The sequence below is a fragment of the Numida meleagris genome, chromosome 16, assembly GCF_002078875.1.
Source record: "Numida meleagris isolate 19003 breed g44 Domestic line chromosome 16, NumMel1.0, whole genome shotgun sequence".
Lineage (NCBI taxonomy): Eukaryota > Metazoa > Chordata > Aves > Galliformes > Numididae > Numida > Numida meleagris.
Genome location: NC_034424.1, coordinates 6,030,347 through 6,058,209, shown reverse-complemented (window position 1 = coordinate 6,058,209; position 27,863 = coordinate 6,030,347). Strand labels below are relative to the sequence as shown.

Sequence of the window (27,863 nt, the reverse complement as noted above, 5' to 3'; positions counted from 1 at the left end):
GAAAAAAGGAATTTCATAGCTTTCTTTCGGCCGTTTTGGACTCCTGGCACCTAAAGCACATCCATGAGTGCATGTGCATTGGTGGTGGGTTGGACATTATGGTGAGTGCCATTTTCAGCATGGGGGACAAAGCCCTGGCCTCAGAGATGCAGCAGCAGTTTTGTTTCCAGCTTCACTAGAAGTGGGATTTTGTTCTATACTTCTTTTTAAGGGTCTTTTTTTGCCATGCTCTTCCCATCATGATGGCAACTGTTGCATTACATCCTCATGTTGTCTGTGCTAAAGTTTGCCTGCCCCAGAGTGTTACTCTGTAATCAAATAGGAAAAGCTACCCGGAGATCTAATTGGGGAGTTCACATAACTACATTCCTGCAGCACAGATAGGTGTCCTGATAAGATAAAGTAACGTTTCTGGAGAAGTAAACTGAGTTATTATGCAGTTTGTCAACTGAAGCAAAGCATTTCTCTGCTGCCCTTTAATCATTATCTGGGCAGCCAAGATGTCACCGTTCTGCCTGTTGGGCGTTCTTGTAGTCTTGCAAGCTGATGCTATCAAGGTGTTGCTTGCAGTTCCCCTGAAGCAGAGGTTTCTTAAAATGCAGCCTTGTGCCCCTGCCTTCATCTCCGTTGGGAACGTGATGCAAGCTGAGAATGGCTCATTCAGCAATCACTGTGAAAGCCATCAGGTTCTATTGTTCCTCTGCTCCTGCTGCCCTGAGAGCTTCTGAAACGGCAAATCATGGGGACATCAGCTGCTCCAGCAGTGGGGAAGGCTGCTGGATGGTCTCCTCTAAGATAATAATTAGGAAGTCATTTCTGGCAAGCTTCATAACTCTTATGTGAAATTTTTGTGTGTTATGTTCAAAAAGTCAGAGCTGAGAAAGCCTAGATACAGCTTGGCCTCCCTCCGGCCCTTACTGTAGTGGAATTGAGGAGAAATTCCTGATAGTGTTTGTTATTTACGGTGTAATGTCCCCCTCTTGTGCAAACGGTCTATCATTTTGAATTGCACTGAAACTGGCTGGATGTCCTGTTAAGCAGTATCCCAGCAGTCCTTGTGAAGGCCTGCAGGCCACGCTACGCAGTCTCAAGTTTCCAATCTGCAAATCGACCAAAAAAGTAAAACCACAAAAAGCTGCTGATCTGCAGGAGTCAGCTGCTGCCCAGCTAAAAGGGGCAGCTCCTTGCTGGGCAGCTGCTCCTGCCCATACCTGCTCCTTTGGGTGCCTGCCCGTGGTGCCATGGAGGAGCAGGGCGGTGAGGAGCGCTGTGCCTCCCCCTGGCACAGCTGTCCTGGGCTGCTTATTTTTAAGGGATTTGTGAAACAAAGCAGATTTGAACTGTGATTTTTGACACGCTCCTTGAGCTCAAGGAACGCATGTTGGTGTGCCTGGCTCTGATGAACTGTATGAATAGCAGTTTGCTTAGCAAGCCATTATATGCGTTGTTTTACAGTTAGCATTTCTTACCCTTTATTCATAGCCTTTTCTGTGCTTTCTTTCTTTGTTTCTTCTGTCTCTTGCTTTCTTCCCCCTTTTCAGCAGGCCTCCTATGCCGCCTCTTCTTTCCCTTCTGTCTCCTACTGTGTCCAGCAAACTAAAGTGCCCTTCACCCCCGAGGACACCGGTGCCGCTCAGGGCCTCACTATGTCAGTCTCTAACTCCTTTCTCAACCGGCACAGCTCCTTTCCTGTGCATTCGGTGAGTTGCTCTCCGTGCTTGTGTAACCCGTGTGCGTGTTTGTGTCGCTGGTGAAATGCTCGTGTGTGAACCCCACGCTTTTGCTCCCAGCTCTGGGTAAGGTTCTGCGGGGGGTGGGTTGAACTCAACTGTTGTAAGCCAGGTGATGAAAATGGTGTGCCAGTCTTACTCACTGAAATACAGGGGAAATGTGGCTTTCGTGTCTGTGTCTCTATGGGCGTTTGTGTTGGGGCTGGGAGGAGATCTGGCCTGGGTGCTCGAGCACGCTGCTCTGACCTCCGTGCCCCCCAGGCTGCCAGTGGCACCACACAGTCTTTTTGTTCTGCTGCTCAACGCCAGCCATGTGGATGAGCCAATTAAATGCTGCTGTGTGAATCTGGCCTTTGGAGGAATAATGAGATGCCATCCTTGAAATAGATGGATTTAGCCAAATGCATGGAACAGTGGCTACGGCTTCTTAGGTTTTTTTTTCCTTAGAAAATGGCCCCTACCACATCTTTCATGTCATATTTGCTTGTCTGCATCTTTTCACATCTCTGTGGTCCCAGACAAGCTCAGATTTGCTGACAAATGAGCAGAGTTTCTTCTCCTGCAGCACTGGTCAGCAGTCAGAAGAGAGAAGCAACAACAGAGTGTTAATGTAATGAAATTAAATCTAACCATGAGGTTCCAATGGCTCAGCAGTATGGGAAGTGTTTGCATGTAAAGCTGTCTGGTTGTGCTCTGACTGCCTGCATGATGACAGCTGAGAACAGACTTATTTAACAGCAAGCTGGATGTTTCATAAATTGCACTGATTCTGGAGAAGATGTTATCAGGCAAGACCAAGGAAAACTCAGAAGTGCTTTAGTTTAATACAAAACATTTGAAAACTGTCCTCCCACTCCATCACTGCCATCTTCACATTTCTACATCTACTCATTCTCTAAAAATGAACGACAGTGATGCTGTGTGCTGGGCCTGAAGAAGGAAGTACTCAAGGACAAGTATGTTACGTCATGTGCAATGAGTGAAAGCTTCTGGCTTCCATTGGTATGAGAGAGAGCAGTGGCACAACCCTGCAAGCAGGAAAGGCTGAGGGGTGGGAGGTTGGTGCTTGCCTAAATCTGTGGAAAACAATTCTAAAATTTGAACTAAAGCAAAAGCTGTGAACTGTACAGTTCCCCATTACTTGGAACTGGAAGACCAGATAAAAGCACGTCACTGGTTTTGTTTTAATTGAGGGACTATAAATACAATACTGCGATGTTCTAAAAGTATGTGGGCACTTCCACTTTTAGAAGTGTCCTGATTTAAGTGGTTGCTGCATACTTAACAATTCTGAGCTGTTCTAATCTTGATTCGGACTGTGATATTCTGAATGTATTGTTTGATGAAATGCTAAAATTGCATTAGAAAATCCTTAGTTTTGCAAGGATTTGGTGAAGGGAAAGTAAGTGATTGAAGTACGAGTAACAATGAGAACAATTGGGCAATGCTCTGTTAGGGGTATGAAGTAAGTAAATGAAATTAAAAATGGTGACTTCTCCATTAATGCCTTCAAATAATGTTAATCCCATGGTCTAGTTTTTCACAGGCAGAAGTGCTGTTTTCATCTGACAGCGTCTCTTTGTCTCTGAGCTGCAAAATGCCTATGTCCTTACATGCTTCATAGCTGACCCATATAATACTATAACCATGGTTTATCCCATTTTCCCTATCCCTAATGAGACAGAGATGTGAAACAGCTGTTAAGGCTTGGATCTCTCCCAGGGTGACACCCTGCATTCAGCACTCGGCCGGACCAGAACCCTTCCTGCACTCTGCTCCTGGGCATTGCCTGTACTGACTGTTCCATGCCGGGGATGCTATGAGCTGCACTGCACTCCTGTTATTCTCATGTCTTCATTCTCTCCATTCTCTCACTTGAGTGAGCACTGTAGTGAGCAGTAAACCTGGTAAGAGCTGAGCATTAGCTATCCACTGCTCCCAGCCAGAGCAGAGCACACCTTTCCCTGCCAGCCGGGTGAGGAGCTGTCCTCCTGCACACCCAAGTCATCAGTGGAGATGGACAGCAGGGGCAGCCCACCTAGCCCTGTGCCAGCCTGTCCATGTGAAGGCAGCAGGAAAGCTTGAGCCTACACCAGGGTTTGCATGTTAGCCCATCCATCTGTACATGAAGAGCTAGCTTCTTACTTTTGATTCATGGGGCTTAAAACCACTGCTTTCAGAAAGGATTCTTTACTCTTAATTTGTAACTTAGGAATTTCTTTTCTGGAATCCTGACTTTTTTTTCTTTCCCATCAGAGGAAAGAAAAAACAACAGCCACCACTGTTCTATCTGCCTGCTAATTGCACTTCTCCCTTCTTTGTGGGAAATTGTCTCAGAGGTAATAGCTTGTACTGGATAGAGGCAGGTCTTGAGCGACTGGGTCAAACCCTGTAGGTTTGGGAAGCTGGGTCTGGCTTTCATCCTCTCTGATTCACATCTGGTTTCTGTGCCAGCAGGGGTCACATTCATGGTGTGGGCTGGTACTGTAAGTACAGCATCATCTTCCCCACCGTCACACCATCAAATCTCACACTGCTGGGACAAGTAGGTTGTACTGTCAGGAGTCACTGTAGGGATTCCCACCTCTTCGGAAAGCAGCTTTATTTTGTTGGACAGTGTGGAAGGAGGTGCAGTAGGAAAGCATCCTCCTTGGTAACTGTCTGCAGTAGTTTTACTCCAGCACATCACCTCCCTCCCTTCTTATTGTGCAGACGGAGCTGCTGTCCTTCTCAGTTCCTTGTGCTGTTGACTGGAGATGGCTGGGCAGATGTCCCAGTGGCAGGAATCAAATCTCCTGGCTTCCTGGCAGTGGGGGAACTCTGCACTGACAGAAGAAACCAGTCAGGGGCTGAGATACATTGCTATCTCTCCACATGTTTTCCACCAAAGACTGCAGAAAGACTTTCATTCACTTACAGCTAGGAAGTTTTCTTTGCTGAAACAAGGGGTGCAGTTGTTCCTCTGAGGCATGAAACCACCACTAGTGGAAAATTGGCTGTATCCTCCACTGTGAAGAGATATCTTACCTTTCTCAAAATGCTGTTTTGTCTTTTGTCTGCCTTTAAATTAAGAAACATTTCCAGTAAACCTCTGGGGAGCTGAATTGGCAACCTGGCTCCAGCAGAAGGTGCAGGTGCTTTCCTTATGAAAACTCTAATTCAACGCTTCTGTTTTCACTTGTTCCCACACATCTTTAGCAGATTGAGAAAACGCACAGAAAATTCACAGCAACGGCTTTCCTTTCTTGTGTGTGCATTAATATCTGTTCAGGAAGAGGAGTGTCAGATAAGTGCTTAAAGATGCTCGCCATCCAGACATGTGCTCTGCATGTTTTCCCCGCCCTGCTTCTGTTTGTAGCTTGGTTCCAGTTGCGGCCCAGACTGCAGCTCCAGTCTTCACCAGGGGCTGAGTTATTTTGGCTCTCATACTGGTTTGATGGTGGGAGCCACTAGGAGACCAGCACCAGGAGAACGCAGTGTGTCCGTTCCTTTCTGTCCCAAGCAGGAGTTGGCTCCTTAGTTTGGAGCAGAGAGAAGGGGAAAACAAGGTTTGCATCCATTCAACCAGATCTTGAGCGTTAAGCATTGTTTTGCCTTTCCTGTTTTGTGTTCCTTCTGCTTTTGTGTTCATTCCCACTGCGGGCTGGGTGGTGGTATTAATAGTGTTGTTGCGTGCTGGCATCTCCGAATCCTGCTTCTGAAAGCCACTTCCCCCTGTGGTTTACGTTTATCTTGCACTACCTGTCCCTGTGTGGGCCTCTGGAAGCTGTCCCCCTGCTGATTTCACAGGCTGTGTAGCTGGCTTCTTAGGCTCTTTGCCTTCATCACCATGCTCTGCCTTTGCAAGGTCTGTCTGCTAGATATGGTGGTATTGCTTACAAGGTAAACAGGAGCTGAAGCTGTAGTTGTGATCAGATTGAATTCTTATAGTTTCAGGAGAGATGCATGATAGCATGATCAGTAAGTTTCGGAAAGGTTTTCGTCCCCCCACCCATTTTCACTGCATTCCAGTTAAGGAGAAGCTTGGATTTTGTGTTTTCTCATACAGAAGCCAGGAGAGCCTTTCCCAAGGGAACAGAAAACCTCATCCATCCATCTGCTGTGCTGACCATTCTTTAAAAATAGCGAGATCAGCCGTGTGACCAGGTCAGAGGCTTTGCTGAGAAGCATTCAAGCAGGAGGAGTTGCTGCCTTTCCTGTGGCAGCGCTTGAAGCCGTTCTTTTGGCAGCTTGTGTTTCCACCCATTCATTGTAGGAGCACTTCCTTCCTCATTAGCAAAAGTACCTGGAAGCCCAGAATTGTGTCATGAGATAGGAAGTGTTTTCCAATAGTTGTCTGTGTAATTATATTCCTAGGGTGTAGCTTTATACAATGCCCAGTATTTTGTGAACATAGTTCTCTCCTGTTAGAATTTGGGCGCGCAGTTCTGGCCCGTTGCCCACGTCTCCCTCTTAATAGCATTAGCAGAGGAAATCTAAAAGATTGATCCCTTCCTCTGATAGCTTCGTGTTTTGGGAGTCGGATGCTCTATCTGATCTGGGAGTGCCTGGCAGGATCGCGATTAATTTGGCAGGAGTCAGCAGGGTGAGAGAGAAGGCTTTGCTTACAAGGTAAGAACTGTGGCTGCTGATGCTGCAGATGCTCTGACAGCCATTTGATCGAGTTCAGCTCTGAATTTAGGATGCAGATCGCTGTTACGATCGGCAGCTTTCTGTAAACACCCTTTCTTGGTCCCCGTGCCTAGTGGATGTTGAAGCAGTACGTTTTCCATTAGAGCATTCATCTCCTGCCATCTAACCCAAATAAACGTTCCTAACGTCACTGACCTTTGGGGCATCCTGTAACGCCCCTGTTAATGATGGAAGGCTGTTCTGAAACAAACAATCAAAGGCAGCAAATGGAAGATGTTGAAAGATGCCATCCCTGGAAGGGCTGTGTGTGCCGCGCTGCTTTCAGTGCGTGTAAACTGTCAGGTCCGGACAAGCTGCCTTCCTGCTGCTCCCAGGAGATTGCTCCGAGCTCAGAGCATGCTTTGTGGAAATACTTCCTGAGTGATAGAGCTTTATATAAACCTGCTTCAGTGGGGAGAGGGGAGGGATCTCTCCCTGCTCTCTCTTTTTCTCGGTGCTGGCCATTTGCTGTTGCAGGTCAGAATCCCTGGTGGTGGGAGACCAGCAGCAGTTGGAAAGAGGAAAATGTCCTTTCTCTAAGGGTCTGGTTGCTTTCTAGTTTTCCGAAGGTTATTTTGAAGTTCTTCACTGAAAGCAAAGCCATGGAGCTGGAGGTTATGTCAGTACAGCCATGGCTGAGGCCTTGCTGACCCTCCAAAAAGCCCATAAGAACAGAGGAAAACAAGCACTGATTAGTTTCCAAGATAAACTGTTGCCTCTGATTTTGTAGAGGGCAGAGGACTGGTTTCATTCTGACAGCTGTCTTGAATGGACTCTGCCCTCCCAAAATAATGCTGGCTTTTATGGGATGATAGGGCTTCTCAGGGCGGTATAGCTCCCAGACCCCATGGCAGCAGTTCCTGCTGCAGCTGCTGGCCGGGCCGGGCTGGGCTGGGCTGGGCTGGATGGGTGCAACAGGAATGGTGCCATATGGACCTCATCTCCACCGCAGGGTGTTTTTCCACTTTCCAAGTATGCTGCATTCTTGGCTCTTGTCCCAGCACGGTTGCATAGCTGGAATTCCCGAGCTGCTTGAGCAGGAGGAAGGAGGGGTCTTCCTGGCTGCTTTCTGCGAGACGCAACGGTACAGCGAGGCTGGAAGTTGAGAGCAGCTTGGCTAATTAATGCCAGCACACCGAAGGCTTCTCTGTGCTGTTCCCTTCGTTCAGCGGCGAGCTGAGAGCATGCCTGCATCGTTAAGTGATTGTTTGTGGGTCACATTGGATCTCATCACTGGGGCAGCAGATTGCTGAGCACCTTCTTGAGAGCCATTGCAAGCGTGTTGCTGGGAGGGGCACGTGCTCCATCCGCTTTGCTCCTGTTCTTTTTTTGGGGATGAGACTGGGACTTGGGGCATTAGCTGGCATATTAGCGCCAGTGAGATCATGAAATACCAGGGAGACGGGGCAGGCATAATGAATCTGCTGAGCCAAGATGATGTCATGAGCCCAGAGACTTAGGAGGGATTTAGTGTTTTGTGCCATGCAAGTGAAAATGAATAAATGTAGAGCATTTATCCAGGCAGAAAGTAAATACAGAGATTAGACTTGTCATTGTTACTGAGGCAGCACCAAAAGCGGACGGTGTCCCTGGAGCCGGGGCTGCTCAGCCGTGAAGAGATGGGCAGGAAGGGAGAGGAGCCTGTCCTAGCGCCGGGCTCCTTTTAGCCACAGGCATGTGGTAGGGATTTGTATTTTGATTATTCTTCAGTAGTCTTTTAAGCTCTCTTTCCAAAGCATCTCCCTCTGCTCCTCTGTATTATGGCCCACGAGTTGCGTTGGGTGCATACAGAGCGCTGCCAGAGCTGCAGCGCAGCGGAGGGGAGCCGCTGGAGGATTGAGCTGGTAGAAGGTAAAGTCTGGCCTCTGACCTTTGTTTCCTTTCCAGCTTGTCGTGGAGGAACTTCTGTTCCCAGGCTTGGAGCCTGAGGCAGTTCTCAGTTCAGATTTTTAAGCTTACATATTGTAGAGGCAGGGAAAACAATACCCCTGCCAAGTTGGGTGCTGCTGCAAGGTGTGGGTGATGGGCCAAGCTTCAGTTTTTATAAGTTTAACTCAATTCTCCCCCCCCCCCAAAAAAAAATGCAGCCTGAATTTTCTAGTTCATGCCTTTGTTTCCCTCTCTCCTTTTACTGTGTCACTTTTCAGCAAGCTGCAGTGCCTGGGAGCTCTGTAGTGCACTATCCTACAGCATATTGCTCCAAGCAACCACCGCAGCTGTATTTCAGCCTGGGTTTGGGAAGCCACAGTTATTCCTTCCATCAGTCCACAGGGCTGCAATGCACCTCTCACTAGTGGCTGAGCTCTATAAGTTTATTTTAAAACTCCCCTCCAGCAGGTTTGGCGTTGTTGTCTTTTCATTATTTATTTTTCTGGTGGGTGTCAGCTGTGCTCTGTTCTTGTTTTGGAGTCACCCCGATGGCAGATCTTACCAGCACCAGATGTTAAAAGGCAGAGGATTGCTCGTGTTTTTCTTGGCACAGCACGTTCCCACTGCACCCTGCTTAATATTATCTGAACAGTAATCTGATGATTAGGAGAGATGGCGAAATGAAGCTTTATGTAGATGATCTCTTTTCATCTCTTCAGCTGACTCTTGGAGGCACTGCATTAAAGGATTGGTCTGATAAGGAATTCAGGGCTCCTGAGGGCAATTATCGTTTTTACTCCCAGTATTTCTCAGATGGAAAGGAGTAAGAGCATCTACTGCTGTAATCTCCTTTATCCTTCAGCGTGGCTCTGAAGGCGCTATCCAGTCACTCCTCACCAGGAGCTGTGTATTCTGGAACAGACTTGACACAGTAGTTGTTAAATTACAGGGCTGGAGCAAACAGCATCTTAAATTGGGATCCAGTGGAAAATCCCAGCAAAGCAGTAAGCCCTCAGAGTGCTTTTCTCTGCTGAGATGCTTCCAGCACGCTCACAGTCGTGGTTTCTGTATGCTGTCACATCCCTGCAGCCCCTCGGGTGCTGTCCGGGTGCGCTCTGTTGCTGCAGCACCAGGTGTCCCTCCGTGCTGACCGCCCCATTGCCACCGTCCTGCCCCGAGCAGGGGCTGCTGTGTGTGGAAGGGCTCACCTCACCATCAAACCTGCCCGCCCAGGTAACCATTCCTGCTCTAACATGTGGAGGAGAGAATAAGGCTGCCTCTGTTCAGGGCTGCCTCTCGGCATAGAGGTGCCTTTGTTAGAATTACCTTGTGCTGTCACTGCTAAGCTGCCGCTGATCTAATCACTTTTTCTCTTGTCTGTCTCCTTCCTTTTCCCATCCTCTTTGTTTTTGTGTTGTGCATCTCCGCGTCCCATAGTACAAGTCTGTGTTTAGGTCCTACTCGCAGGACTTTGTGCCTCACAACCAAGTCTCCGTACCTCCTTTCCTGTCTTCTACCTCCTCCTCCTGCTCCACCGCGCCCTTTCCGCCCGTCCACCCGTCTCCGAGCTCTGACCTCGCGGTGCCAGCCACGGCCAGCCCGTCTCCCGGCGCTGGGGATGTGCCAAACTCCTCCTCGCAGGAGAGCAGCTTTAACGGGAGTGCTCCTGTCTGCCTTCCTTCTGAAACCTCTCTCACTGATTCTCTGCAGACGCCTTCGGTGAGACTATCCAAAGAGGTGATCACGTGCACCTGAACACAAGGCCGGGCTCGTTTTTGTTTTCGAGAAATGTCGCTTGTGTTAATACATGTGATTTGGTTTCCAAACTTGCGTGTGAATGCGGAGAGGTCGTTTTGTACAGAAACGGTGGCTACAAATCTGAGCAACCCCACAGGTTTGAGAGAGTATTAATGCATATGTTGGAAACGTAAAATGTCAAATGCTGGTGAAGGGGAGAGGAAGAGAAGTTGTGCTATAGCTTCCTGCAATTGTGATACAAATCAGAGGAAGGTAAAGGAGTGCATGGCGAGGTTGGCTCCTAGCAGTGCTTCACATCCTGCAGGAGCTGTATCTTTGCTCTCCTGCTCCTTGAGTCCCTGGTGAGCCCTGGGGGCAGTGGGTTAGCTCAGCTCTGCTCTCTCCTTGCATAAACCACTACTTTCTGCAGGCTGCTGCTGTCCCCAGCTGCCAGAACTGGTGGCACTCGGTACAAAGCATAATGTGGCACTGGAGTTGGGCTGAAAGCTGTTCCCTCACTGACTAGCTCAAGGTCCCTCATTGGTTTGGCAGACCAGTAGACGTGTTACTTCTTTAAGCACCTCATTTACAAGGTAGTTTCTCATCTGTGTGTTGCAAAATGTAGAGTTGATGCAATCCGAGCCTCAGCTCTGCCTCTTCACAGTGCTTAGAAGAGGGGCATACACCGCAGAGATCAGTTTTTCACCCTTTAGACCTGACCTCGCTGCTGCATCTTTGTTGCCTCGGGTCCCTGTAAGCACCCAGCAGCCTTCAAGTTTGGCTCAGTCTGGCTCCTCAGGGCTGGCATCGGCAGGACGGCGCTTGTGCTCGGGCTCTGAACGCTTAGCAGCTGCACCCTGGAAGTCCTCGTGTGCACTGTGCGCCTGCGCAGCTCCCGTGGCAGCTCTCGCTATGCAGTGTCTGCTGCTGTCCTGCTGCAGCTCAGGGCCTTCAGGACAGTCCTGGACGACTCCGGTGCAGTCACCTCTGGGAACGTGCAGCTGGAGGACGTGCTCCCAGCTAGGTGACGGCACCGCAGGGCGCAAAGTGCTTGCTGCCAGCCAGCGCTGCCGAGGGACACCATCACGTATTTCCTTTCATCCTGTCTCCCCTAGAGTGAAAACGCCAGTGAGGAGGCTGGTGAGGGTGAATACGTCAATCTGTATTCCTCTGGCCAGAGCAACGGGGAACTCCCTCATTCTGGAGGAGTAAGTAACCGGGAGAGGCCACGCACTGGGAAGGGGCTGCCTGGTGCATGCTGAGCTCACACTGGGGCCCGGCCCCCGCGCACCCCGGGGTGCCCCGTCCCCTCGCTGGCGGTCCCTTCGCTTGCCCTCTCCTGGCTTGCAGGCTTCGGTGGCCTCCTCTTCTGGTGCTGAGAGCCCCAGCAGGACAGAGGCTTTGCCTTCCTCCCTGGCCCGTTTGTGCTTTGCTGTTTGTTTGGAGCTGCTTGCGTAAGGTTTCCTTTTAGAGAGCTGCACTCTGACCAGCACGGTCTTCTGTCTGTGTTTACTCTTGTAACCGCTTTGGCTTTCCTATTTCAACAAATAAAGCCCTGTGCTCCCCTTTTTTAATTTTTATTTTTCCTTCCCCACTTGGGTACGGAATGATTGATTGACTTAGCACTGTAACCACGCACTGCTTCTTCCTTCACTCGAGCCTCCTATCTGAGGTATTTCCTTGAGGAAATGGGGCGTACCCCATGGCAGGGAGGTGCCACCTTCCTGTTGTGTCACCGCAGAGCTCTGTGCCGCTCCTTTTGCCAGCCCTCACCTAGGAAGGCCCATCTGCAGGATGTTTCCAAAACCTTTATCCCTGCTGGCATTATATATCTCAGGAGATGGCTCCATCCCTTCACGAGGCAGCCCCGGCCCCCTGGGCGATCGCTGACTGGTTCTGAACTTGGAAGCAAAGGACTTGACAGATGCAGCCTGCAAAGATTCTATAGACACTGACAAATCTCAGCTCACCAGTGCACCTTCCCCACCAGAGCGGGGTAGAGTAGAGGTGCTTTCAGTCCTGTCTCTTCAGTAGATGGAATGTCCAAGGTCCACTTTGCATGATGTTAAATAATTCTGAACTCCAGCACTGCTAGATTAATATCCCCATTTACCGTTCATGGCTGTTTCCCTCTTTAATAGATGGCTAATTTAAAATGCTGCATCTCTGTTTGCTCTGTGCTGTCCACCTGCTGTTCCATGCCGTGTTCGGATGGTTCAGCTTTTTTGCATTAGCCTCATTTCCACGGCCATGAATTGTGAAGTGGAAACGTTCCATCATTGTGTGAGCTCTTCTGATGGAGGAGAAGGGAGTAGGAAAGGCACTTTGCATCCCCTCCCTCCCTCCCTACAAGGCAGTCTGGTCTTTTGGGGGCTGTAACTGAGAGGGGAACTGAAACTGGAGAGCTTGGAGGTGTCTGTGTCCATTCTGATGAAAGCAGAAGGCAAGTGTATTTCATCAGTAAGGGCTGAAAAAAAAAGCAACGAGTGGGTTAAAATTCAAGACAACAGCTGACTTGTGTTGTAACTTTCAGCATCATTTCACAATGTTAAAAGCAAACAATACTAATTACACTAGTCTCCAGAGATGGTCCCAAATTTCCTGTCTAATTAACTTCTGTGTTTTCCTGGCATTTGGCATTAACTTGCATCAATCTTTAACTGCTCTGAAGGAATTTACAGTAAAGGGCCATTTAGAGGCAGTAAGACTGTAAATGCAAGCTTGGCTGTGGTGCACGATCCCAGGCAATAATGAAAAACTTCCTTCTCTTTGCAGGAATCTCCCTCTGTCAAAGACGGCCATTCCAAAGACTCCACTTCAAACAGCAGTGCCATGGGGAAGGAAGGCAAAGATGGTGCTGAGAGGTGAGCCTGGCTCCCCTGTTGCAGCTGTTTCCCTGCCTGGAGATGTGCAGAGCACCATCGGTGTTCCTCTCGCCCTGCCCTCTGCCAGGGCTCCTTGTGGGCTCCTCTTCTGCCCTCAGCCCTCCAGATTTTAAGCCCACTCAGCTGGGTTTTTTTGCACAGTGGCTGAGCAGTGAGATCCTGCTGCAGGAGGAGGATCGAGGCAAGATGTCACTACTTAACTCAATGAGCCCGTAGGGGTTAATGCAGCCCGTGTTCGTCATCACAAGTCCATCTAATTGGCAGTCTTGTCATAGACACTGGCTACTCCCTCCTGCTTCCAGGGAAACCTGTGAAAAAAGTCTGTGTCACTGCTGGGAAATAGTCTTCGAGAAGGGAATTTCTTCCTAACCCTGCTAGTTAAAGGCTGGCGGAGGCCCCAGAGCAGGAGGCTTTATATCCCTTCTAATGCTCTTAGCTATCATTTGTCTATGTAAATGAAGAGGTGCAGGCTGTAACAGATGGGCTTCAGTAGGAGCGGAGTGAGTGCTTCCCTGCTGCTTGAGATTGCTCTTCAATTGCACTTCTAAGGCAAAAATAGAGAGCAGCATTGTTTTGTGTGTGACAGTCAACTTCCCTCCCCCTTTTCCTGCAGTTGGTTTGAGGGTTTTAATTCCTGCAGTGAAGGAGACAATACAGCAGTGCTCTGCAAAGCTCAGTGCAGACCATTGCACCAGATTCTGACCCATGCCTGGGGAAAGCTGTAAGGGGCATGAGCTTTCTTCATTGTTTTATGAATCCAAGCATAGAGAACGTGCCCAGGTGCACGTGCACCTGTCTGTGGAGTAACTCAGGTTGTGAATGTACACCAAAAAAGTGGTCAGGGTGCCAAGTCTCCCTGCAGAAAGAGAGCCTGTCATCTCTACACGTGTATATTTTGGTCAGCTCACAACCCATGGTAGCAGCATTTGCAGTGTGTTCAGTCTCTGTACACACGAGAGAGGGCTTAGATTTGTGTGCACTAATAATCTGGTGAATTAAGGAGATGTGAAAGTGTGTATTCATGCAGGGCACAGTAAAATCCTTTCTGCCAGAAATCCAGGCAGGTCCTAAAGGTTTGCCTATTTTTCAAGAGGTGAACAAAGTAGCAGAATTAAAGCTAGACATTTGGGCTTGTTTGCAAAAGCTTTACCTCCAGGCCTTCTGTGTACTTACTGCTGCTTAATGAGGATCTGTACCCTGAGAGCTCGGGTGGACCCAGCATCCCTCTGTCATCAGATGGGTGATGGCACTGACGGTGGTTTGCCTGTTTTTTTCACAGGCAGCAGCAGTCACCAGATGCTTTGGAATCGTCACAGTTGGAGGAAGAAGTGGATGAGCTCTCCCTCATTGATCACAGTGAAATTATGGCTAGGTTAACTCTGAAGCAAGAGGTAGGTTCCTTCAGGGTATGTTTTCATGTTCTTTGGTTTATATTCTATTGAAATCTGATTTTCTGAAGGCACGGTTAGCAGGTTTCCCAAACAGGACATTGCATTACTGATGTAGAAGAGCAGCCAAAGTAACTGCTCCTATATTTGGGAAATAGCTTTGTTTCTAGCTTGGGTGCACTCCCAGACACCTTTGCTTACTACACTCTTCAACCTAGCTGTTTTTGACATGCAGCTTGAGGGAATATGCAACCTTCTGAAGCTTTCAGATTTATCAGGGGCTAGCCTGAAAAACAGAAAGAATTTGTCATTTGCTGACGCTTTAGGAGTGTTCTTTGGTCAGCCGAGATGCAGGAGAGAGAGTGAGAAGCTCTTGCTGATTCCATAAGTAGCATTTTATGCCTCTTGCCAGAGGGTCACCTGAAAAATTCACATTTTAGACATAGCTGCTCCATGGCTGTAAGTCTATATGTTTTCTTCTCAGTGTTCTGCATATTAAAATAACAGACTTAGATAAGGGAAGCCAGGCACTATTCCAGTCTGACCTGCAGGAATATTTCCATCAACTTTAAAAAAAAAAACACACACAGAAACAACAGCCATTGCTGAACACTTCGGAGTAGCAGATCTGCATCAGCCCTTAACTTTTTTCTTCCTTTTTTCTTCCTTTATGGTCTGTGTGCTTTAAACAACATAGTACTGCTCCTGCACGCTGTGTCCTGCAGTGTGGGAACCACTGGCTGACTGATAGATCAGTTTTGCATATTTTCAGCTGTGAATAGCAGGAGCTAAAAGAAGGATGTTTTCAGAGAGCAGTAAGGCAGGGGTCAAGAAGTTAGCAGGGCTTTTCTTCTGCTTCTGGTTATTGGATTGCTTCAGGTGACCTCCAGCCAAGTAGTTCCACATTAGGGAATTAACTTGCTAGGTTTTTGATGTTCCAGGAACATGGAAGTTGAATGCACGACCTCTCACCCCGCAGCCACTGTGGTACGTGATCCTGCACTTTGAGACAGTTCACACAGAGCTGCTGCTCTGTTAATGGTCTTCTGGGAGCATTTGGGAGCCTGGGATATTTCTCTTCATTCTTCTGTGGCCAGAAGGTTCAGCTTTCACTGTGCTTCACAGCCTGGTTTTAAGGAGTCAGAGAGCCTGAGTGGTGATCAGCCCAGATCCTCATCTGGGACACCAAATGTTTGACTCAAATGCCAGGATTAGCCCAGCACTTTGAGATCGTGTCCCAACTTGTGCTGCGAACAGTGCCAGGAACATTGCGTGCTCTGCCACTTAGTGCTGAGTTTGAGCCCCAGAGATGGTAAAGCAGGCCGAAGGGAGCTTGGACTGTGCGTAAAGCTCTTCTGTTCTCATTGCAGGGAGATGATGGGCCAGATGTCCGCGGTGGATCTGGAGATATTTTGTTAGTGCATGCAACGGAGACTGACAGGAAAGGTACGATGGACGCCCCAGAACAAAGCTGGGGAGTATGAGCTGTTGTGGGCTTTTGCTGCTGAGCTTCTGCATCTCTGTGCTGGGAGCAGTTATGATGTGACTGTCGCAGCTGGGCCAGGGTGGAGAACTCTGCATTAATCATCCCCTGAGTTGTGGGGGGGATTGTGCTTATCTTTGGTGAAACAGAGGTAAGCTGGATAAGCGCCTGGTCATTCCATTTCACAGCAGGGCTGCTATTAACTCGTCTTCGCCCTGGAGCTGGTGGCAGTGCTGCCTTGGTGCCTACACCTAGACCAGGGCGGGGGGAGAATTCACAGCGTGTGAAATGAGATGAGGAGAGAGCCAGGGGTGGCAGCCCCTAGCTCTGTTTGTTACAACCCCACTTTCTCCAGTCCCAGTCACCACCTACGTGGAGCAGCTCCTTTCCAAGAGCTGTGACAAAGACAGTCGTTGCAGCATTTCCAGAGAGTGATTTTGAACCTGCCAGATGCATTTGTGCTGATGGCCTTAACCAGAATTGATCTCCTTATCTCCTGGGACGCAAGGCGAAATGCACTGACCCTCCGAACCACTCAGCTCTCATATTTTAGAGGTTTGATAGTCAAAGGGGAAATATCTTTCATGTGCATTTTTAAATGGCAGCTCTTATACTGTAGCATAAGGTGTTTCCAATTACTTATAGCACCATTCAGCTAGCAAGAAAATCCTTCCCTTGGCAGATATATTTCCCTATTTACGTCAGGCATCGAATCCAGGCACAGAGGAGCAAAGTTAAGAACGTACTGGAGAGAAGGAGGCAGTTCATTGCACCATGGTTAGATAAGTACATTAAAAAAAAAAAATCTAAGTGGAAATACCCCACGTAGAAAAGCCAAAACTGGAATAAAGAAGCTCTGATTGACGCTTGCTGTTCTCCAGAACAAGCATCACATTGGAAGAACTTCCCCACTGTGTTTAAAGGCAGTTGCTTGACAAAGGGATGCCTGCTCTACCACCAGTTCCTGAATGGGGAGCTCAGAGCAGGATGCAAGCAGTGAGGTGAAGGCTGTGGAGAACCTCTTGAGATGAGGAAAAGCCAGAGCTGGATACTAAATGCACAGCAGGACAGGGAGAGCGGGTGGGCGGGGGGAGCAGCGTGCTTCTGCGAGCAGTCACAGAGCTCAGCCTTGCGTGCTCTGCCAAGCTGCTGATCTGAATGGAGCACGGAGGAATTTGTGCTATGCTAACCCAGTGTTTGGGTGACTGAGAGGGTTAATGAATTAAGCTTACAATGAGAAGAATTCAGGGCTTGTAAATCAATCAGCCAAACAGCACAGAGGGGTATAGTTAAGAGGCTTTCCTTTAAAGATGAATTTCTTGGCAGCTTTGAGTGCCAGAGCAGACCAGCTGTATTACCTCACGTTGCCTTTTGGGCAGATGGGAACCCAGAATAAATGTAACGCCACGCCCTGCTGCATGATGCTTCTTGTCCATTTGAGTTTTCTAAAGGAGCTAAATGGCATAAGGGATGAAAGGAGACTTGGGGTCTTTAGGAGCAAAATCCACGGTCAGTTAAGTGCTCGCAGCCGCGTGCGAGTGCAGGATTACAGCTGGAGCAAGCCTAGGGCTCACCCCTGACATGACCACCCAGCCTCCAGCTTTACAGCTTACATCTGATCGCTCTAGCTGGGAGCCAGCAGCACGCTCTGCTTTAAGAGCAGGAGGAAGCAGCATCTCCGGGAGGAGGCTCCTGCCAAGAGAAGCGCTGCAGGTAGCGACGCACGGCTCTCACGCTGTTCCCTGCTTTTCCCACCCTTCCCCATGCAGTGGGTCCGTGTTCCAGCACGTGAGTGCAGGGTGCTCCCTGTCCTGGTGGAACGTGTACAGCCAAGCCTGAGCAGGCCCAGCAGGAGCCTTCCCCTGGCAGTGCTCATGAGCCTCTCCAGCGGTTGCAGCGGGCCAGGCAGGGCAGCGTGCCATCCCGCTGCAGATGTCGACTGCAGAGCAGCTTGGTTTGATATCAGGGCTAATTAACTTCCATTCTGACCACACGGCAGCGTTTGTGTCGTGGCAGGGTCACGCTCGGGGCAGAGTCAGTTTTTACTGTGCAATTTACTCTTCTTCTGGCTGAAAATAATCGGATATTTACACTGTCCTGCAACACAGCAAGGGCAGAGGGGCTGCAGCACCAAGCCATCACATTGAAATACGTGCGTTCCTGTGCAGGAGGGAAGTGACCATCTTTTGCAGGGCTCTGTGCTGCCTGAGCAGTAAATGCAGAACAGGCACCCACCTCTCGTTGTCAGATCTTCTCTTTAAAGCTTCCCCAGGGCTTTCGGTACATTTGAATTTGACCTGTTATTGTAGTTCCTGTCCCACAAACAGGTGCGTTTCACCAGTCCCCTTGGTGGTCGCATAAGCTCAGAAGCAAATTGGGGTGCTGCAAATGGGAGCCAGCCTGGGGGACGGGGCAGCTTCGCTCCTGCTCTTGTGCCTTAGGGTCCATCTGCTGGTGAGAAACAACAGCACAGCTTTGCTGTACAGCTCATCCTTGTCAGAATGTGTTTGTGTCAGTGTCCTCTTTCTGTGAGACTGGATTCGACCTTACATGAAGCTTCATTTTCTGCGAGCAGGGTTGACTGAGGCTTCCTTGTCTTTCTCTGTAGATCTGGTGCTGTACTGTGAAGCCTTCCTGACTACATACAGGACATTTATTACCCCTGAAGAGCTCATCAAGAAGCTGCAGTACAGATATCCTTTTCCATGAAAGGCACTTCGCCCCAGGGAGCAGAGCAGAGCAGTTGTTGTGGAGGGAGCTGGTGGCAAGCTGGCTGGTCACAAACCTGCTGAGAACATCATCAGTGCTGTGCTTGCCCTGGAGGTGCCCTGAGCAGCACTTCCTTCATCTCTGCTCCTGCAGATAGGAAATGCCACGGGGCAGCTCTGCAGGGAGCAGAGCGCTGGACCTGAGCGTAGCGTCCTGGGTGCCCTGGCAGGGCAGAAGAGCAGTTCAGATTTTCTGTTTGGCCTGGGGAAGTGGTCGTTTGTTTGGGACACCGTGTCTGTAGAATGGGGATCGTGTGTCCGTCCTTCCAGAGGGGCTGTGGGAATCGCTTGGGCAGATGTAGGTTAACACCAGCGATGGCTAAACTGTCAAGTCCTATTCTCCATCTTATTACAAGAAATGCAACACTGAAGATAATGTCCTCTTAGCCTCCAGCTCTGAGCTTGTATCTGCTAACGAGGCCGGGGCTGGCCGTGCAGTGTGAGCATTAGCACTTCTGGCAGCGTGGAGCTCGCTGAGCACACCACCCGCCGTGCTTCCCTTGGGCTCTGTCCTTGTCCTTGTCTTGGGGCAGCGGCCTTGTGGGCTCTGCTCCTGCACACAGCCGTGGCAAAAGCAGCCTGATGTCACCCTGCCCTGAGCCGCAGCTCATCACTGCCACCTGCAGCAGGGACAGCCTCCCCTGCTCCTGCTGGGATCGCTGCTGCCAAGGACACAGCAAGATCTCCTTGGAGAGCAGGTGTCAGTGGAAGTATTAGCTGGGGCATTCCTGCAGGCCATTCCCATTGCAGCAAATTGGGCAGAGGGAAAGGTGGAGGTGACATCTGAGATCCGTTATGAGACCGTTATGACACCTCAGACCGGTGCGGGAGATGGCAGTAGAGGAGTGCTGCTCATTAAGTTCCACCTTAGAGACAATAGTCTGAGGGCCCGCCTGCCCTGCTCACATCAGTTCTGCGTGGCATAAGGGCCCCCTCACACCCCTGCTGCCTGCAGCTGGTGGCAGCTCAGTGCCATGTTAATTAGAGCCATAGCAGTGCCCTCCATCTCCTAGAAATTGAACACTGGTTTCAGTCAAGATGGAATAGTATCCATTCTGATGTTCCCCAGGGCAGCTGTTAATTGTGCTAGCAGTTGATTCTTTAATTTGTGACCAACGTATGAGAAGTTTTGCCACTTCCCAGATACGTTTAAGAAGCGAGTCAGTAAGAACACCTTCTTCGTGCTGGTGAGAGTGGTGGATGAGCTGTGGTGAGTTGCCTTCGTCATTTCGGGGTGGGAGGTGCACAGCCAGTAACAACACCAGCAGCCTGGAGTCATCGTCCTGATGCCTTCCCTGGCTTTGCAGCTTAGTGGAGCTGACGGAGGAGATCCTCAAGCTGCTGATGGACCTGGTGTTCCGGCTGGTCTGCAACGGGGAGCTGAGCCTCGCCAGAGTGTTACGCAAAAACATCCTGGATAAAGTGGATCAGAAGAAAATGCTGAGATACGCCAACTCCATCAAACCTCTCGCAGCCCGTGGCGTGGCAGCCAGGTGAGGCAGCGGGCACTTGTCTATTTCTCGGCCCTTTCTGAGGGACAAGGCATCCCTTTTATTTGGACACAAGGCTTTTCTCAGTCCAAAAGAGAAGAAAGGAAAGAAAACAAGTGACATTTTTCATATTCTTTCTTCTTCATCTTTCTTTCCTTCAGGCCGGGGACCTTGCATGATTTCCACAGTCACGAAATAGCCGAGCAGCTGACCCTCCTAGATGCTGAACTCTTCTATAAAATCGAGGTACAGGGACGAGGATGGGGTGAGGGCAGAGGGAGGGATCTGAACACATCCCCTCTGCAATCTCTGGTATTCCCAGCACACCTGTTGCACTGTAGGAGACAGCTGAACTGCTGTCAGCAAAAGACCGTGACCACAGGCTGTGGCTGGGAATCTTAAGGCAGGAATCCCATGATCATGTGTGGTATTCTCCCACCCCTCTGTTCTTCTTTCTGAGCAGATACCAGAAGTTTTGCTTTGGGCAAAAGAGCAAAATGAAGAGAAGAGCCCCAACCTGACGCAGTTCACAGAGCACTTTAATAACATGTCCTACTGGTAAGGAGCTGAAAGCACCCCTGGCACTGAACTGTGCTTAACCTCCACTGCCATAGAGTTCAAGACATTCCTTGCAGAGCTGGGTTCCTCTGAGTGGGCCCACGTGCCTGTTTTTGGCCAGGAAGTAGATGCAGGTTTCTCAGAGGTCGTGGAGCACAAGAGAAACAAAATCATGAGCATTCTGGTGGGCACTGTAACCTGGAGGAATTACTGTCAGTACCACTGAGCCCTTCAAACAAACATTCCCCTTGTCAATGGATGCACTCTGTGAATGATCGTTGTTCTCGTCCTTGGAATTATTCCTCGTTGTGAATTAGAGCGCTCCATTTAAGTTGGAGATATCAGAAACTTCTCAGTATTGGTGATACTGATAGTTGTCAGTTTTGTAAATGAAACAAGAAGGAATCTGAGATCTGCTTGAGTGAGTTTGTCTTTCTCTGTCTGTTCTTCCAGGGTCCGTTCAATAATAATGCTACAAGAGAAAGCCCAAGACCGAGAGAGGCTACTCCTTAAGTTTATAAAGATTATGAAGGTATCAGCTCAGTTCTTGCTGTGAATCATCCATGCTGTTCCTTAGCAGGAGGGTGGGACATGCCAGTTGGTAGAGCTGTTTTATGTTCCGGGGCTTTACGGATCTCTGTGTAACTGATACATTTTCCCTCTTCGCAGCACTTACGAAAGCTGAATAATTTTAATTCCTATCTGGCCATTCTTTCTGCACTGGATTCTGCACCCATCCGAAGGCTGGAGTGGCAGAAACAAACCTCAGAGGTGAGGAACGGTGCAGGATTTCATACCTAGGTGAAAAAAAAAGGATAACTGTGGTTGAGATGTGTAGCAGCAGGGTGAGTCTTAACAGCTCAGCAGCACGACAGGGTGGAGGGATGGTGGATGAACGCTCTCCAGTGGGCGTAGTGCCACGGTGCTGGCAGCCTGCAGTGCTGCAGGGCTTTCTGACAGCTGCAGAAGTGCCAGCGCTGCCACGGGCTGAGGGAGCAGCTGCTTCCTCCCTGCACATGGGAGCTTCGGTGAAGCTGAAGGCGCGGTGAAGTGCTGTGTGAACGCAGCAAGGGTCGGGTCAGGCTGAGCAAACCCCCCGGTGGTGTCTGCAGGATGGCACGGGCACCCCGGGAGAGAGGGGACAAAGAAAAAGGGGTGACCAGAGGCTTTGTGTTCTGCCAGGGCCTGGCTGAGTACTGCACGCTGATCGACAGCTCCTCGTCCTTCCGCGCCTACCGTGCAGCTCTGGCTGATGTGGAGCCTCCCTGCATCCCGTACCTGTGAGTCGCTGCCTCCTTTCTGCTGCCGTTACTTCTGCACATTCCAGCAGTTCCTTCCGTGGTTCCCCAGCAGCTTCTGCCCAGCTCAGCACTTTGCCTTCTGCCCTACGTCTCAAATAACGCTTTGTTGTGCCGCATCAGACCCACGTGCCCCTTCTGAGCAGTCTGTCCTGTAGCAGGGAGGTGGCCCTTGGCGCAGCTCCCCTTTGTGGCACCGCATTCCCAGTGCAAGGTGACTGGATTTCTCCATCCTCTGTCACCACTGGGGATCTCATTCCCTTTTATAAGCGTGGATCAGAGCTCAGACCACCCGCTGCTGCTGTCCCAGATGCTTTATACTTTTTGTCTCGTCTTTCTCTTTGTGAAGGCGACTGGCAAAGGAAAGGTTCAGTGGCTGAATCTTCAGCTGACACCTTTTAACTTCGCTTTCTTTGAGGTCTGTGCCCTCAAAGCCAAGTTTTCCAGGGAGCTGCGACGCATCCCGCAGCTTCAAGCTGCTGCTTGCTCCTCTGCAACAGCTCAGATTCTGATGACTGAGAAGAGCTGTTAAATTAGGAATCTCCCTTAGTGAACACAGGTGCTTCGTCCTGTTGGCTCGAAGCCCTTCCCTCCTTCCGTACGAGCTCTCTGATCGAGGTAGCACATTTGCTCTGCTTTTGCACCCGTCGAATTTCCGTCTTGCTTTCTTCCATTGTAAAATTCCTGGAGGAAGGCATGTCACCTGGCAGGGGACTCCAGGAGGGTTGCAGCTGCAGCTGCTCTTGCTCTCAGCTGTGCTTAGCACCTGAGCACCTCCATATGTGCTGCCAGGGAGACACTGCCCTCCAGTTCAAAACTGGAGGTGGTCAGGTGCTGCGTGGCCGCCCCTGGCTGCCTCTCCTGCCCACGTATGGCAAACCTCTGTGCTTGTTTGCCTACTCCCTGGCCCCATGCCCCTTTCTATCTTTCAGAGGCCTGATTCTGCAAGACCTGACCTTTGTTCATCTGGGAAACCCGGACTACATCGACAGCAAGGTGAACTTCTCCAAGCGCTGGCAGCAGTTTAACATCCTGGACAGCATGAGGTGCTTCCAGCAGGTGTAAGTGCGGCTGTGGGGGTCTGAGCCGGGCACTGGGGGCACAGGAGGGGCAGCATCGGGGGGGAGATGTAAGGAGACCTGGCAGTGACACAGCTCTGCTCGTGGTCTGCTTCCCTCCCTCGGTCAGATAAGATTACAGAGTTGCGATGGCATTTTTCCAGCGTTGCTTTTAAAATCCGCCGTTGCCAAGTTTTCCTGCTCTTTCTTTCCGCAGCAGTTTTTGCTGTGGCTGAGAACAGAGGCTCTCAGGGGCACAAAGGTCTTTCCTCGATGGCCGTGATGTTTTTTTCCCCTTCTTTGTGTCGCAGCCCATCACAAGCGGTGGGCTCAGGTGACGCAGCCCTCAGTGCAGGGTCTGTGCGGGGGCACGGGGGGGTGGCTCGGTGCCGGGGGGTCCCTCGGCCCCTCGTTTAACCGCAGCCCATCTCTGTGCTGCCGCAGACATTACGACATCAAGAGAAACGACGACATCGTGTCGTTCTTCAACGACTTCAGCGACCACCTGGCGGAGGAGGCCCTGTGGGAACTGTCCCTCAAAATCAAACCTCGGAACATTACGAGGCGGAAAACAGATCGGGAAGAGAAAACCTAGGAGGAGGGTTTGCGCGAGCGAGGAGAATTGCTCGGCAGACGCACAGAGGGCAGCTATGAGACTGGAGTTCAGTATTTGTACCTGTTACGGGGTGACGCACCCTCCCTCCGGGCCGGCGGCGACCTCGGGGCTGTGAGTGCTGGGAGAGCGGTGGCCGCCGCGCAGACGGCAGCGGGCAGAGATCGGGCAGCGCCCGCCTCCCTCCTCCTCCCGTCCCTCCGTGCCAGCGAGCGGCTTCGCACCCGGGGAGAGAGCTTTGTGGAAGGAGGGGCCCGGGCAAGAGCGTTCCTGATGGTGTTTGGAAACACGCGGGCTTTTGTCTTCATCCGGGATGGAGGACGAGCAGAGCTCGGCGCCCGGGGGCTCGTCTCCATGGTGGTGTGCAGCGGACAGAAGCTGAGGCTTTTCCCAGGAAGATGGGGGTGAAGGAGCCCCGCTGCCTGCCCGAGGGCCGGGCTTGTTTACAGGGGGCTTCAGTTTGCCCCACATCTCTCTCGCCTTCTCGATGGGAGGAAGGCGCCGCGTGCAGATACAGAAGAGGCACTGAATGGTGGGCAGGGAGCCGCCGTCTCCAGCCATCCGACCCCCTCCTCCTCTCAGATCTCACTATTTAAGCCACAGCGATCCCCCCGACCCCTGAAAACGTGGACTACCCGAGGTACTGCGCTCACCTGCCCTGTGGGCCCGTATCTTGTAGTGATGGTACTAGCTTTTGCACAGTAAATTCTGTAGTATATGACTGTAAATATTAGCGTTTAGAATCCACTGGAGATTTTTCTTTTTGATGCATGTCTGAATACCAGTGGGTTTATAGGAGAAAAAGTGCAAAACATGATGCGTATAAAACTCACAACCAGTGACAGCGTCGTTCCCGTAAAGGAGGCTGGGGGCTGCCCCTGGGCACTGGAGGAGCCAGCAGCCCCTCCCCGGGGCTGGAAGGAGCCCAGTGCACCCAGCCCCCTCTCCTCCTCTCCTTGTTGCCAAATGGTTCTCATCCCCATGACCCATGGTGCTGTGCTCCGTGACCGCGCTCTGGAAGAAGCCCCTCTAGGCCCCGTCCCCAGCACTGCCCGCACCCCACGCTCCCCTCCTGTTCCGTGTGCCTTACTCAGCCCCGCCGTCCCCACTTCGTGTCCCCGTCCCCTCTCCCAGGCTGTCCCCTCCCTCCTTTCTGGCCCCATTCAGTTGTTTACAGCGTGGGTCGTGGTTCTGAGCACGTGCTGTAGGTTTTACCCTGCCCCCCCCCCCAAGGCGTTCTGCAGGCCCACGTGCCGCGGTCGCGGGTTTTTCAGAGCTCCAACGCAGCCCTGCAGCTGAGGGCAGCAGCTCACAGGGGGTGTTTCTCAGAGCATCCTCGCTGCATTCCTCCATCGCAGGTCAATGTTTGCCAAGCCTCTGTTTGTTCTGGGTGGATCAGAGTGGCGAGCGCTTCCTTCTGCAGGTTGCAAAGCCTTGCTGGCTGCCGGCCGTGCTTGCAGCGGGGCACTTTGCTCCGCTCATGGGGTTGCACCCGACGGCATCATTTTCCCAACGATGCAGCGGGACCACGGCTCAGGTGAGCCCAGCTCCCTGCACTGCACAGCCCCGCAGCAGCAGGAGGAGCGGGGCCCTGGCTGTGCCTCGTCGCCAGAGTCAGAACACTTCAAAACCTTTTATTTTTTTAAGGCACTACCAGCCCTGGGGCTGCACGCCGTGCTCGGCCAAGGCTTTGCAACCCCCAGAGCGGGAAGCGATTCTTTTATTTCTCTTTGTAAATAAGATTTAAAGAGAGCAACACGATGAGATGGAAAAGGCAAACGCAGCCTGCACCCAGCACAGGGCTCTGCTGGCCCCGAGCGCGTCGCTGCCATGTGCTGCAGCGCAGGAGCTGTCAGTGCGGGGACAGCACGAAGACGGCCCCGTGGCTCCAGGTCCCCGTGTGCTGGGGGTGCGGGGAGCAGCAGTGCTGTGCCCAGGGCTCGGTGCCACGCGCAGAGGGACGGGGCTGGGGGCACGCAGCCCTCAGCTCGCCTCTCCCCTGCGGGGAGCCCTGGGGGTCTCGGTTCCCCCTGGGGCAGGGGGGAGAGAAGCGATGCGCTTTGCTATCAGCCCCGTGCTGCTCCCCAGCCTCCCCCCGGCCCCAGCTGTTTGGCTGTATTATGTATTTACCACTAACCCGGTCCCAGTGGTGGCATCTTCCTGCAAACATTTCAAACCTGTAACTTTTATATTAAAGACGAATAAACACCAGTAACAAACCTGCCTAACGATCCTGTTTACAGTGCATGCAGCAGTCTGTGGATTAAAGTGACAATCGAATCCGCTCCTCAAGTTGGTGTGGCCTCGTGTTTTCTCACGTCCCCGTCCGGGTTTCCCTCTGCCGTTGGCCCTTTCTGCTGCACATCTCTTCCTGGCCGCTGGTGAGCAGCTCTCCCCCAGTGCAGCCCCCCCCAAGCGCAGGGCAGGGCCCTGCAGGGCACATCCGCTCCTGTTCCCCTCTGAGCGCTGCTGGGGGTTCTGCACCCGCTGCTGCAGCCCGGCCCGCGCCGTGGCCATAAATAACCCCAGTGCTATTTCAGTCCTGGACGGGGTTCAAAATTCCTCTGGAAATAACGGGCAGCCGCCGGCGCAGGAGGAGGATGCCCAGACACTGACCGAGCGCGCGACGCCTGCTCCGAGCGCGGGGGCTTTGGAGGAAGTCCCAGGTTGAGCGAGTGGAGGAGAATTTGCCCTAACGTTTGTGGTGGATGAAAGCCATGGGTGGGAAGGGGCTGTGGTATGCACAGAACACGAAGGCTTTGGCTGCGTGTGTTTTATTTAAAACTGGAAGCAGCGAGGAGGAGGCGATGCAGCACAGCTGTGCATGCGGAATTCCTATAGAAGCTAGAATACGTGGGGTGGTATCTTTGCACGTTCCTAATTACCAGGGGGGGGGACTGCTCATGTGCTTGCACACCCAGAGCGGCCCACGCGGAGCCGCTGTGGGCGTGCACTGCGAGGCCCTTTACTCATTCCCAGCCCCGGCCCTGCACGGTGCCATGCGTCACTGTGTCCCTGAGCTGTGCTGCTGCCCACGGTGCTGTGCAGCTCCCGGTGCCAGTCCCAGCAGTCAGTGAGCACCCGCTGCAGGGACCCATCCTGCACATGGCTGCTGGGCTCCGTGCTGGCATCGCCTGGCGGCTGCTCCTCACCGATGGCGCTCGGCTCTGCGCTTTGTGTCCCTGCGGCCCCGTCACCAGTACAGGGCCACCAGGACGTAGACGACCCAGCTGAAGGAGACGAACAGCCCCAGGAGGAGGCTGAGCAGCACCAGCGACTGCGCCTTCTTGGACGCGGCCTGGGCCCGGGCCACGTCCCCGCGGCCGAGCGCAGCGCGGGTCTGGCGTGGGGAGAAGGGCAGAGGTCAGCGGGGTCGCGGCGCGGGGCAGGGGCCGAGCCGGGCCCGTCCTTACCTCGTGCGAATAGAGGAGGGCGGCGAGCCCGGTCAGCAGGCAGCAGAACACCGTCACCAGCACCGACTCCACCAGGTAGTCCTTGGGCGGCCGTTGGGCGGCGGTCGGAGGCCCCGCGCCGGGCGGCCCCACGTACTGCAAGGACAGGGCGGGGGTCAGCGGCCGTGCGAGCCCCCGGAGGCCGAGGGGAGCGGGCCCGGCTACGCACCGCGGTGTAGGGCAGCGGCTGCGCGATGAAGGGCGGCGGCTGGGGATGGGCCGGCTGGGGGAAAGCGGCCGGGAACAGCAGCTGCGCGCTCTTGGGGTCGGGCGGCGAGTAGGGCGGCGGGTCCTCCTCGAAGGCCGCGTTGCTGGCAGCCGCCGCCACCACCCGCGGCCCGGCCCCCGGCCCGGCCTCCATCCCGGCCGCCTCCATCCCTGCAGGCCGCGGGCGGCCCCGGCCCCGCGTTAATCATTGACCGACGGCATCCGGCCGTGCCGGGCGGGGATGGGGCGAGGGCGGCGGGCACGGAGCGGGGCTGCGATTTGGTAACCACAGCTGATAGCGCAGGAACTGCGTGCAGAGCGTGTGGATCAGCTGCATCTGCTCACATTAAAAAAAAAGTGTTAAAAAAAAACGTGCCGCATCTATTTGTTAATGACAGGACTGTGTATAATCTTCAGTCCCATCTATGCTGTATAGGGTGCACATATAAATACAGGCGCTAGCTGTATCTGTTAGCATGGAATGTAAATAAGTGCACACACACACCTGTGTGCGAGCCTGTGTACTTACACCCACACCCGTGGGTGCGTGCGTGTGCACTGTGATGCACAGATACCTATGACGTCGCTTTCTATAAGCATGTGTGCCGATGCTCGGCTGCTCTCTATGCACTGTGTGCCCCCCCCCAACCCCGCGG

At 52.0% G+C, this 27,863-nt stretch overlaps 2 protein-coding genes across 8 annotated transcripts in view; one reads left to right on the top strand and one right to left on the bottom strand.

Moving 5' to 3' along the window:
• Window positions 1-25,840, top strand: part of RAPGEF1 (Rap guanine nucleotide exchange factor 1) — a 78,216-nt gene extending 52,376 nt beyond the window's left edge. For 4 of the 5 annotated variants that reach the window (XM_021413659.1, XM_021413661.1, XM_021413662.1 and 1 more), the window contains 14 exons: window positions 11,123-11,215; window positions 12,783-12,871; window positions 14,172-14,283; window positions 15,651-15,726; window positions 18,372-18,456; window positions 19,649-19,741; window positions 19,839-20,024; window positions 20,183-20,267; window positions 20,485-20,579; window positions 21,033-21,111; window positions 21,249-21,350; window positions 21,762-21,859; window positions 22,810-22,938; window positions 23,380-25,840. In XM_021413659.1, coding sequence (XP_021269334.1) covers window positions 11,123-11,215; window positions 12,783-12,871; window positions 14,172-14,283; window positions 15,651-15,726; window positions 18,372-18,456; window positions 19,649-19,741; window positions 19,839-20,024; window positions 20,183-20,267; window positions 20,485-20,579; window positions 21,033-21,111; window positions 21,249-21,350; window positions 21,762-21,859; window positions 22,810-22,938; window positions 23,380-23,530 — 1,473 coding nt within the window. In that variant the 3' untranslated portion in view covers window positions 23,531-25,840. The remainder of the gene's footprint in view (window positions 1-11,122; window positions 11,216-12,782; window positions 12,872-14,171; window positions 14,284-15,650; window positions 15,727-18,371; window positions 18,457-19,648; window positions 19,742-19,838; window positions 20,025-20,182; window positions 20,268-20,484; window positions 20,580-21,032; window positions 21,112-21,248; window positions 21,351-21,761; window positions 21,860-22,809; window positions 22,939-23,379) is intronic. The other variant, XM_021413664.1, reaches the window with a different exon arrangement.
• LOC110406775 (proline-rich transmembrane protein 1) lies at window positions 26,307-27,845 on the bottom strand. 3 transcript variants are annotated; one of them, XM_021413665.1, is made up of 4 exons: window positions 27,713-27,845; window positions 27,170-27,544; window positions 26,962-27,096; window positions 26,307-26,888 (listed from the first exon to the last, which is right to left on the bottom strand). In XM_021413665.1, exons 2-4 carry the CDS (start codon window positions 27,374-27,376, stop codon window positions 26,742-26,744), a joined length of 489 nt encoding a protein of 162 aa, XP_021269340.1. In that variant the 5' UTR covers window positions 27,377-27,544; window positions 27,713-27,845; the 3' UTR covers window positions 26,307-26,741. The 3 variants fall into 3 exon arrangements, with proteins under 3 accessions (XP_021269340.1, XP_021269342.1, XP_021269341.1); XM_021413667.1 differs by having other exon boundaries at window positions 27,783-27,840; XM_021413666.1 differs by having other exon boundaries at window positions 27,737-27,810.